This window comes from Meles meles, chromosome 7 (genome assembly GCF_922984935.1).
Source record: "Meles meles chromosome 7, mMelMel3.1 paternal haplotype, whole genome shotgun sequence".
Taxonomy (NCBI): domain Eukaryota; kingdom Metazoa; phylum Chordata; class Mammalia; order Carnivora; family Mustelidae; genus Meles; species Meles meles.
This window is the reverse complement of record NC_060072.1, coordinates 105,391,930-105,403,522: the sequence shown is the minus strand read 5'-3', so window position 1 is coordinate 105,403,522 and position 11,593 is coordinate 105,391,930. Positions and strand designations below refer to the sequence as shown.

The following is an 11,593-nucleotide window of genomic DNA, read 5'->3' as shown; positions in this document are numbered from 1 at the left end:
AGTCCTGCCCTGGGGCAGGACGAAGGGAATGTGGGAAACGGGCAAAAGGAGAGGAAGGATGGTTTTGTGCAATGAAATGCTGCTGCATGGAAAGGAAGCACCCAGACCCGGCCCGGCTGGACCTGGCCTGGCCTCAGCCTCTTCCTGCTTGTGGGCTGGAGGACGGGAGGAATAAGGGGTCATGGGTGTTCCCCCTTGCCGCTCCCAGCCTCCCTCCTTCCCTCACCCCTGGATCTGTCCCACTCCACAAGCTATCCTGAAGCCCAGCCGTGGCCTCCCACCCTCAGGTTCCACTGTCTCCCCCCACAAACCATGCAGAGAGGAAAGGAAAGGAAGCAAAGTGGAGTTCGGAAGGGTACAGGTGGTTCAGAAGGGGAACACAGCACAGGAAGAACAGACAGGTGGCTCTAGATAAGAGGGCCCATAATGGCACAGCAGTGCACATGCGCACCTGTCCACAGACGGTCCCGCCTCCCACCCAAGACCTGTCGGGGGGATATACTGGACTTCTCAGAATACTCAGAATCGGCCGGCTTCAGGAAGGACCTCCTGCCTCATCCTTGTCTTTGGTAAGTACATGGGAAGGGTGTAGAGGAAAGGAGTCCTGGAGAGCCCAAGTATCCTCATTTCTAACACCTCACGCTTTATCAAAGGGGAGGGAGGAGTGGGACCCTCCCCAACGAGGCAGCAACAAGTGGCTTCCTCCAAGCTTGTTATTTTCAGATTAGGCCCTTGACTCATTGTCTCTCTATAATTAATACTTGTTCTCTCCAACAATTAAAGCTAACTCAGATCCCCAGCTTTGGCTCTATAGAATTATTTGGTGCTCTCATAAATAATACAGAATCCTGCAGAAAATGTGGATGAGAGACAGCCCCTTGTAGTTATGAGCTTAGAAGGCTGCTTCTAGGATGGGAATGAAGCTGGTCCTTTTGTAATTAAGATGCCTTCTGTAGGTCTCCAGAAAACAAAGCAAAAGTCTGTATGATCCCTGATGACAGAAAGTCTCGGACAGATCAGAAATAACTGCAAAAACAGATGTGACTTTCCAAAAGGGTAACCCCAGAACCAAGTTGGACTTCGGGCCCACCCCAGGCTCCTTTTCAGGTCTGGTCTAAGAGAAGAGCCCCTAGTGATCAGGGCAGTCCTGAGTGAGCTGCCCTTCTCCCTGCTGTTCCCAGCCCGCTCCCACCAGTGACCTGGCCTTTCCTGGTGACACCATGGGCACCAACACCCTTCTCCTTCCCCAATCTTGACAGCTTCTTGGGCATGTCACCTTGGCTACACCCCTTCCTCTTCTCTTGGCCTCCCATTCTTTTTGGCTTTGGGGGAACTTGAGAGCACATAAGAAGGGGGTAGGCAGGTGCCAGCTGTGGCTCTTCAGGGAGTTACTTCGAGACTGTGCCATGAGCAGCATTTCTAGTGTTGAGGGACACAGTGCAAATGAGAGCAACAGAAAAGGAGGAATGGCGATGGAGAAGCCAGGACAGGGTGGAGGAAGGTAGATGGGGACGTTCGTTGAGAGAGCAAACAGAGGGAGAGGGATGTGAGTTCGGATGGCAATGGAGAACAGGGAAGGGGTGGCACATTCTCAAGTAAAAAAGTAGACTGGACACAGGAATCAGGAAGTCCCAGATGGAAAAGAGAAAGAGACAGGAGAAAACAAGAGGGCAAATTACATCAAGTTACTAGACATTCAGGCCTTTCAGTCGCAGGTGTCCCATCCCCGTGGTCTCCCTCTGACCCAAGCCAGTGACAAACAGCACAGCCCCATTTCCTCAGAATACGAAGGACCATCTTCCCACGAGATCTTGCAGAGGGAAGATCCTTGTCCATCAAGGAAGTCCCTTGTCTTTGCCATTCCTCCCTCCCAAACCAGGTGACAATCCCACAGCAGCGATCTCCATACCTCAGTGAGAGCAGCCCCACTCCCCAGGCAGGCAGGCAGGGCTGGGAGAAGACTCCAGGACCTTCCCACCTCTTCACCCCACCAGAAATCTCAGCGATACTTACTTACAATAACTACCACGATGATGGCACAGATAGCTCCCAGCATGATCATCATCTGAGGAAACATTGACCAAAAAATGGGTCCTTGGATTTGGGGAAGAGGAAAGAGGATGTTCCCACTAGAGATGTGGGAAAAGAACTTCCTCCATCCTGGGGACGGTGGAAGAAACTACTCATCCCCCAGGAAATAGGCGGGTCTCTCTGGAAGGGACAAACCCTCCAGTTCCCCATGAGACAACCATCCCTGCACCGCAGCTGAGGCTTCCCAGAAACATCCGAGCGTCTATGGCTCACTCCATCTCGCTTGGCTCCTTCTGCCTGAGGCTTTGAAAGGAATGCCATGGAGGTGCAGACACTGGATCTTTGGTCAGTTGGTTCATTTTCCATTGTGAAGTATTCAGCTTATTCGTAAAAGCTGTAAGTATTTAAATATAGACCTATCCTAGTCATCGAGTTAATGTTGGCTGTGTGTGGGGAAGGACAAGGCAAGATTTTCCCAGGGGTCGTTGAGGGAAAAGCAGCCCGACTGACCACTTCCCAACTCCTCAGGGTATGGCTGGCACCCAGTTAGTGGTTCTGAGCGCTCTAGCCTACCCTGGTGGCCAATTCTGGGTACCGCATCTCAAGAAGGCTTTCAGATTTCCTCCCCTCAAGGTTCCTCAGTGCCACCGGAGGTGAGGAAGGTAGAACCTGAGCGTTTCCTTTTCTTCCAGGAGTTGAGGCCCAGGAAGAGAAGGCTGAGAGGACAAGAAAACTCACCTTGCAGTCTTTCCACCAATACTTCCTCTTTAGCTTGGCAGCGCTAGTCTCAAACCGTGACGCTCCCACTTGCAAGGCATCCGCTCGGTCATCCAGCTGTGACAGTATTTCATCTCTCTTCAGGACCTTGTCCACATTCACACGCATGATGTCCACCACCTGAGTGGGTGCAGAAACAAAGCTAGTAAGCTTTCCTGCTAGAGATGGGTGAAAAAGAAAAGAATGTCAAGTCTGGTCCTGTGTAAGTCAGGGATGCCTTGCTTCCCAGAGCTTTTAGGCACCCCTTTATTTAAAAAAAAAAAAAAAAGGTTCTAAACTTCCATCATCTGGAAACTCTCAGAGGAAAAGCTCTCCACTTACTTCCTCCACTTGTGCCTGGGTTTGCTGTAGTCGTCTGTTACTGGTTGTATTAGGAGGAGGGCCAGGGGGGCCCCCTCCTGGGGCAGTCCCTTCTGCCCCTTCAGTAGGAGGCTGAGCTGGAGCAGACCTGTGGAGGGAAGGGGACCGAGTACACAAAGTAACTGAGACAAGAAAGGAATCACATGCATTCTGGCCCCGTATGACAAACACTATGGTGATGAGGCTCCATGCAACCAGAAGCGATTCTAACTTCTTAGCAACACCAAGGAGGGAGATGCAGCATTGGGGAAGAAGCAAAAGATGAAAGATCCTGTAACAACACTTGGGGTGGGGGGGTTCAGGGACATTCAGGGTGGCATCAAGAGATCTTCTTTGGGGCTATCCTTTGACCTAAATTCAAACATCCTCTGGCACAACGGCTATAGGGACAAAGATGCCAGCCTTGGACTAAATGGTACTTCCCTATCAGAAAGAAGCCTTTTGGGGCCTCTGGGTGGCTCAGTCATTAAGTGTCTTCCTTCGGCTCAGGTCATGATCCCAGGGTCCTAGGATTGAGTCCCGCATCGGGCTCCCTATTCAGCAGGAAGCCTGCTTCTCCCTCTTTGACTCCCCCTGCTTGTGTTCCCTCTCTCACTATGTCTCTGTCAAAAAATATATATATAAAATCTTAAAAAATAAAAAAAAGAAGTCTTGGGGCGCCTGGGTGGCTCAATGGGTTAAAGCCTCTGCCTTCAGCTCGGGTCATGATCCCAGGGACCTGGGATCAAGCCCCGCATCGGGCTCTCTGCTCCATGGAGACTCTGCTTCCTCCTCTCTCTCTGCCTGCCTCTCTGCCTACTTGTAATCTCTGTCTGTCAAATAAATAAATAAAATCTTTTTTTAAATGTTATTTAAAAAAAAAAAAGAATTCTTTTACATGAAGTCAAACTGGAAATTTCCTATCCAGGTTAAAAGAAATTCATACAAAAGACTAACACTTACAGACTGAACAGCTCTTTTATGCAAAGCCTAAAGAACACATGCAAGTTGACAGACTCTGCTTAGGGGAAACCAGCTATTAGTCGTTTCACATAATGATTAGTATATCGGGGCAGCTGTAAAGTAAGGACAACTTGGAGAATCACCAAAGACAAGGCTTCTGTAGGTAGATTTAAGTCAGGACTATTCACTTGCTTTGTTTTTGGCAGAGAAGATGAGCGTTTCACTTAGATAAACCTGGGGTGCCAGGCAATTGTGTTAGTTATGAAACTGTTCCAAGAGCACAGACAGGTAATGGTCTTTGACATACATGCATCATAGAGCGTGTCCCTTCCTTTTCTAGATTTGTCATCAAGTCTCAGGAAGCTCCCCTAGCTCTTCATGTCCCAAAGAGAAATCTTGGTTTACACTACTACACACAGAGATTCTTTCTTTCCCTTAGCCTTAGAAGGAATGAATCTAGTGGAGGTCTTCAAGATAAAATCTTTTCCATGTCCCAACGCATGGAGACTAAATTCACCTTCTGAAGAATTCCCAGAAATCTAACCTAAGGCATGAGATTTTTCTCTCCCAAGAAAGAATGCACCAACAGAGGGAGAGCTCTCAAACTTGATGGAGAATAAAAGTTACAGTAAGAACTCCTCATACGGGCTCAGAATCTCACAAAACATACCTCACAGGAGTAGTCCAAGAGTCAATGCATTAAGAATTAAATCATCACTAAAAAGGAAATGCCTTGACTACTCACAACAGAACTGATACCCAGAAAATTCTTCCTCCCTAAGTGAATTTTTTTTTTTTTTTGGATTAAAAAGATAGAGAATAACTCTTCAGAGAGGCTTTACTAGCAGACTATACCCAACTCAACTCCATTAAAGAAATCACTTTCTCATCTCCCTCTAAAGCACAAAGAAAGAAAAAAAGATACAAAATCATGGAAGGCACAAGACTCTTGGGTTACTACTGAGCTAAGCAATCTAGTTCTCTGAAAGGTGGAAAACTCAGTGAGTAGGCAGCAGCCAGTATTTGGTCTTGGAAGCAGTCCGGGATGGTGGCACGAATGACAATTTTAAGGTCAGAGACCTTGTGATGCCTTGCTTGTCACCATGCTTTCCCCATTTCCTTCAGTTCATCCCACATGCGTGCTGTTGGGAAGCAGTCCATCCCCCTCCTCCCCAGTGTGTGGGAAGAAAAAATGAAATTTAGCACTTGGCCAAAAGGCATAGAACATCACATACAGTTAAAACCGCAGAAATGAGAACTGAGCTACTCTGCGAGGCCTGGGTAGCTCAGCGGGTAGAGCATCAGACTTTTAATCTGAGGGTCCAGGATTCAAGTCCTGTTCAGGTGGTAATCAGTACTCTGGGGCTCCTGGGTGGCTCAGTGAGTTAAAGCCTCTGCCTTCGACTCGGGTCATGGTCCCAGGGTCCTGAGATCGAGCCCACATCAGGCTTTCCTGCTGAGCAGAGAGCCTGCTTCCCCCTCTCTCTCTGCCTGCCTCTCTTGCCTACTTGTGATCTCTGTCTGTCAAATAAATAAATAAAATCTTCAAAAAAAAAAAAAAACCTGCAGAAATCAAATAGAGAAAAAGCAAAATGGTTATAAAGCATTTGAAGGGACCATTTCACTTACTATTTGTTGGTAGTTGGGAACACTCAGCAATAAAACATCCAGGGGTAGTCATAACCCACATGTCACGTAAGTAAATCTTTTCCCCTTTTTGTCACTAAGAGAAGCAACACAAATATATCTAAGACAAGCCAGGACTCCAGGCAATAATAAGAAAGAAAAGCCTCTATTAAATATATGGTGGTCTTGAGAGGGATATACTTCATTCGTCTTGCCACAGTTCTCCCTCAGGATCTTGGGACGCCGGTTGTGTTGAAGATGGTCAGGCACTAAATTGAATTGTTGGAGGAAGTCAGAGATCCTCAGTTCTATTTCTTCTTCCAACTTGGCCTGGTCCGGATGAAGGGAAAACACCTCCTATACAGGTGGCCTTGAGATGAATGGCTGCTTGGAATCACATGCCACTGCCCCCTGAGTCTTTCTGAGCTGCTCACCTGGCGCCAAAGAACTGTCGGATAAGTTTCTGGATCTTTGCTCACTGCTAAGAGGAGGTGGGCGAGTAAGGTAACACGACACAGATGGGGCAAGGGGCATACATAAATCCGGAGATCGCAGAGCAATTCAAGTTACTAACTGGCAGGTGCACCCTGTACTGTTTCCAGAGGCCCTAAGTATAGATTCGATCAGACAACAAGAAAGGGTCTTGAACCCCCTCCCTGGTGTCTCTCCATGCCCCACCTTCGCCCAGTCCCGGGCTTCACTGTTACCGAGACTGAACCGGGCGCCCCGCAAGCCAGAGGAGAGAGTGCCATGAAAGTGGGACCCCCGCGCCCCTACCCGCCCCCGTGGGGTGCTGGCTGTGGCTGCTGCAGGAATGGGGTGCTGCCCTTCCTCCCCAGGGGCGGCCAGGTCTGGGGGCGGCGCGCGGTGGTGGTTCCCCGCGTCACAGCAGCTGCTGCAATGCGCCATTTTCCGTCCCGCAGAGTCCGGCCTAGGGGTGGGAGTTAGCAAGGAGGTGTCGAGCCCCCCACACCAGAGGCAACTCACATTTCTGTGGCTGTTGAGGGATCCGTCTTGTCTCCAGAGGCTGCGGCCAGATACCTGGCCGGGGAAACGCTGCGGTTGAAGTCTACGGAGCCACCAAGCTCCGCCTCCACCTAAGAATCCAGAGGTCCAGCTGCGGTAGAACTTACCGCAGCTACCGCGCGGGTCCCACACTTTATTAGCGTCGGCCACGCCTCCCAGTAACATTGACAACCACGCGGCCCAATCAACGCGCAGGACAGGCGTCAGTCCAGAAGCCAAGCCCAACTACGGCTGAGCCCGCCCCGCCCCTGCAAGTTGGCCAATCCCAGCTCTCCTCTCACAGTCCGACTCCGGGAAGGAGCTGTGGCCGAGGGGATCGTTCACTGACCACTACGACTATAGTTTTGCTTACCAATCAAAGGGCTGAGTGGAAACAGGCTCCTGCTCTCTGGAAGGGCGGTGCCAATAGTTTGATTTAGGGCCCTTGGGACCCTGCCAGCCAATCGCTGAGCAGTTCCTAAAGTCCGGGCCCGCCCACGGTCCCTAGCTCCAGCCAATCACAGCCGCGGGCGGGCCCCAGCAAGCTGTAGCCCTGACCTGAGAGTGCTAGGTAAGAAGGCGGTACCGCGGGGCGCGCAGACCCTAACTTCCCACCCCTCACAAACAGCTCTGAGGTGTAGAATCCAAGGAGACAGAGCCGCGGGCCGCGTCACCCAGTTCCCCGCGCGGAGACTTCATTCATCTTTTTGCTTCAGCATAGCCAGCAAGCTCCTCACGCGGTGTCTCCTAAAACGAACAACCCGGGCACGCCCGCTCCTCCTCTCCCTCCCACGCAGGTCTCCACATCCACTCAGTCGCCCAAACCACCTGGAAACCACCCTAGATTTCCTTACCCGTCCATCTGTACCCGCCTCTGATAATTCACCGAGGTGAGTCGATTTTGCCTTCTTAGTTTTTCTAGGATTCGCTTCCCTCGTATCACGGTCCTGCTCTCACTTTATTATTTTTTTTTTTTAAGATTTTATTTATTTGTCAGAGAGAGAGAGCGAGCGCGCACGAGCAGGTGGAGCAGCAGGCAGAGGCAGAGAGAGAAGCAGGCTCCCTGCCCAGCAAGGAGCCTGATGCGGGACTCGATTCCAGAGTTCTGGGATCATGACCTGAGCTGAAGACAGACGCTTAACCGACTGAGCCACCCAGGCGTCCCCCTGCTCTCACTTCAGACTATTACCCTTGCCTGGACCCTCTGAGTTGTAAAGCTGAACCGTTATTGTAGCTCCCGCTAAGGATAAAAACGGTGGCAAATGAACTGATGCCACGCTTTCTTATAATTTTGATTTTTTATTTTACATTTATTGAAAGTGTAAACTTATATAGATGCAGATTTTTGTAATAGTTCACTCTAGTGCGTACATAAAAAGGAAATTTAAAAAGAGTAACATGGTAATAGTATTCCCAAAACTTCACATTCAGAGCCTTACACCTATGATTCCTTTTTTTTTTTTTTTTTTTTAATACTCAGATGTCCATGATTGTTCACACAATGTAGTCCTTTGTGCATGCCATCAAGGGCTTTGGCGATGTAGCATTTCTTTCCTTTTTTTTTTTTTTTTAAGATTTTATTTATTTATTTGACAGACAGAGATCACAAGTAGGCAGAGAGGCAGGCAGAGAGAGGAGGAAGCAGGCTCCCCACTGAGCAGAGAGCCCGTCGAGGGGCTCCATCCCAGAAGGCTGGGATCATGACTTGAGCTGAAGGCGGAGGCTTTAACCCACTGAGCCACCCAGGCACCCCCGATGTAGCATTTCTTAAGAGTGTTCCTCTTCTTTCTGTCTCTAGAATTTTCTTCCAAGCCTCAGACACCCGTTTTGCATGTTTTGATTCTTCTGAGTAGGTGACAAATACAGTATGACTACTGTCTGGCTGATAGTTGTAATGAAACATCCCAATTTAGATGTTAAAGTATAAACAAAATGCCTCCTAGAATCAAGGAAATGTATCTTTCTGATTCTAGTCTTGCCCTCCCTCATATACATCTTTTAAGAAACCACCAGGAAGATCTATCCAAATGTCACAATCCTTAAACTCTTAAACCCCACCTAATCTCCCTCGAAGGGGCGCCTGGGTGGCTCAGTGGGTTAAGCCTCTGCCTTTGGCTCAGGTGGTCATCTCAGGGTCCCGGGATGGAGCCCCACATCCTCTGCACAGCAGGGAGCCTGCTTCCTCCTCTCTCTCTGCCAGCCTCTTTGCCTACTTGTGATCTCTCTCTCTCTCTCTCTCTCTGTCGAATAAAAAAATAAAATCTTTTTTTAAAAAATCTCCCTTGGAAAAAAACCAATAGAAAAAAATCAGTGAATTTTTTAAAAATTAAGATTTTTTAAAAAGATATTTATTTATTTATTTGACAGGGTGATAGAGAGCACAAGTAAGCAGAGAGGCAGGCAGAGGGAGAGGAAGAAGCAGGCTCTCTGCAGAGCAGGGATCCCAATGTGGGGCTTGATCTCAGGACTCTGGGATCATGATCCGAGCTGAAGGCAGACCCTTAACCAACTGAGCCACCCAGGTGCCCCCAAATTAAGATGTTTTTAAACTTGTTGAAAAGTAATTATAGATTCACATAAGGTGGCCTCCCATCTCCCTTCACCTAGTTCCCCACAGTGGTAACAGTACAGTATTTAAACCAGGAAATTAACATTGGTACAATCCACAGAGCTTATTCATATTTCACCAGTCTTACATGCATTCGTGCGTGTGTGTGGTTTTATGCAATATGTTTGTAGATTACCATAACCACCACCACAATCACCATACAGAACTATGACATTACTATCAGGCTCCCTTGTGCTATCCTTTTATAGCCATATCTACCCCCATCCCTAACCCTTGTCAGCCACTAATTTGTTCTCCATCTTTATAACTTTATTTCAAGAATGTTACATAAATGAGATCATAAAGTATGAGACCTTTTAAGATTGGCTTTTTTCCTGTTTTTGCCTATGGATGTCCAGTTGCTTCAGGACCATTTGTTGAAAAAGCACCCCTTCCTCCCTGATGCCCTTGAAGTTCATCCAACTTATCAATAGTTTTCTTGCTGAGTAGTATTCTGTGGAATGAGTGTGCCATAATTTAACTATCTACCTCACTAAAGGACAAGTGCAATTACTGGGTAGGAAAGTAATCACATGTTTAGTTTTAGAAGAAACCACCAAGGGGCGCCTGGGTGGCTCAGTGGGTTAAAGCCTCTGCATTTGGCTCAGGTCATGATCTCAGGGTCCTGGGATCGAGCCCCGCATCAGGCTCGCTGCTCAGCAGGGAGCCTGCTTCCCTGTCTCTCTCTCTGCCTGCCTCTCTGCCTACTTGTGACCTCTGTCTGTCAAATAAATAAATAAAATCTTAAAAAAAAAGAAGAAGAAGAAGAAACTGCCAAACTGCTTTCCAGAGCCGCTTTACCATTTATCAGCAATGTATGTGGGATCCAGTTTCTCCACATTTTCACCAACATTTGGTGTTGTCAGTAGTTTCTTTATTCTTGCCATTTCTATAGGTCTGTAGTGATATATGATTGTAGTTTTAATTCTCATTTCTCTGGTGGATGATGATGTTGCACATGTTTTAATGTGTTTTTTGCCATCCATTTATCCTCTTTGGCGAAGGGTCTGTTAATACCTTTTGCCCAGTTTCTAATTGGGCTCTCCCCCCCCCCTTTTTTTTAATAACTATTGAGTTTTGGGACTTCTTTAAGTATTCTAGATAAAGTACTTTGTCTGATAAGTGCTTTCTCCAGGTCTGTCATTTGTCTTTTTATCCTCTTAAAGGGATCTTTCATAGAGCAAAGGTTTTCAGTTCTGTTAGGATCCAGTTTATTAACTTCTCCTTCTATGGATTATACTTTTGATGTGAAGTCTAGGAAGCTTTGCCTAGCCCTAGATCCTGGTGATTTTTTTCTTATTTTATTTTCTAAAAGTTGTATATTTTTATGTTTCACATGTAAGTCTGTGATCTATTTTGAGTTCATTGTTGTATAAGGTGTAAGGTTTAGGTCAGGGTTCATTTTATTGCCTATGGATGTCCAACCGGTCCAGGACCATTTGTTGAGAAAGCAAACCTTTCTCCATTGAATTGCTTTTTCACCTTTGTAAAAAACTAGTTTGGCAACAAAACCTAACAGCACACCTAAAGGAGCTGGAAAAGGAACAAAAAATAAACCTTAAAGACAGCAAAAGAAAGAAAATAATAAAGATAAGAGCAGAAATAAATTATATAGAAATTTTTAAAAAAACAGATCAACGAAACTAGGAGCTGGTTTTTTGAGAGATGTAAAAAATTAATAAGCCCCTATCAAAAAGAAAAGAGAAAGGACCCAAATAAATAAAATCATGAATGAAAGGAGAGATCACAATGAATACTGAAAAAAATACAAACAATTTTAACAGAATATTATGAGCAATTATGCCAACAAATTGGGCAACCTGAAAGAAATGGATAGACTCCTGGAAACATAAACTACCAAAACTGAAGCAGAAAGAAATAGAAAAATTGAACAGAATCACAACCAGCAAAGAAATTCAATCAGTAATCAAAAAATCTCCCAACAAACAACAGTACAGAAGAAAGAATATACCTCAACATCATAAAGGCCATATATGAAAGACCAACACTTAACATTATCCTCAGTGGAGGAAATCTGAGAGCTTTTCCCAGAAGGTCAGGAACATGACAGGGATGTTAACTTTCACCACTATTGTTCAGCATAGTAGTGGAAGTCTTAGCCTCAGCAATGAGACAACAGAAAGAAATAAAAGGCAACCAAATCAGCAAGGAAGAAGTCAAACTTTTACTATTTGCAGACAACATGATACTCTATGTAAAAAACAAAACAAAACAAAACAAAAC

General features: G+C 46.7%; 1 protein-coding gene across 5 annotated transcripts in view; it reads right to left on the bottom strand.

Annotated features, from left to right (window-relative positions):
* Nucleotides 1-6,859, bottom strand: part of VAMP1 (vesicle associated membrane protein 1) — a 79,188-nt gene extending 72,329 nt beyond the window's left edge. For 3 of the 5 annotated variants that reach the window (XM_046010696.1, XM_046010694.1, XM_046010695.1), the window contains exons 1-4: nucleotides 6,724-6,859; nucleotides 3,130-3,256; nucleotides 2,770-2,928; nucleotides 2,014-2,065 (exon numbers count right to left, since the gene is read on the bottom strand). In XM_046010696.1, coding sequence (XP_045866652.1) covers nucleotides 2,014-2,065; nucleotides 2,770-2,928; nucleotides 3,130-3,256; nucleotides 6,724-6,725 — 340 coding nt within the window. In that variant the 5' untranslated portion in view covers nucleotides 6,726-6,859. Of the gene's footprint in view, nucleotides 1-562; nucleotides 1,609-2,013; nucleotides 2,066-2,769; nucleotides 2,929-3,129; nucleotides 3,257-6,723 lie in introns of those variants that run through there. The other 2 variants (XM_046010697.1, XM_046010693.1) reach the window with 2 other exon arrangements.
* Between the last annotated feature and the right edge of the window lie 4,734 nt (nucleotides 6,860-11,593).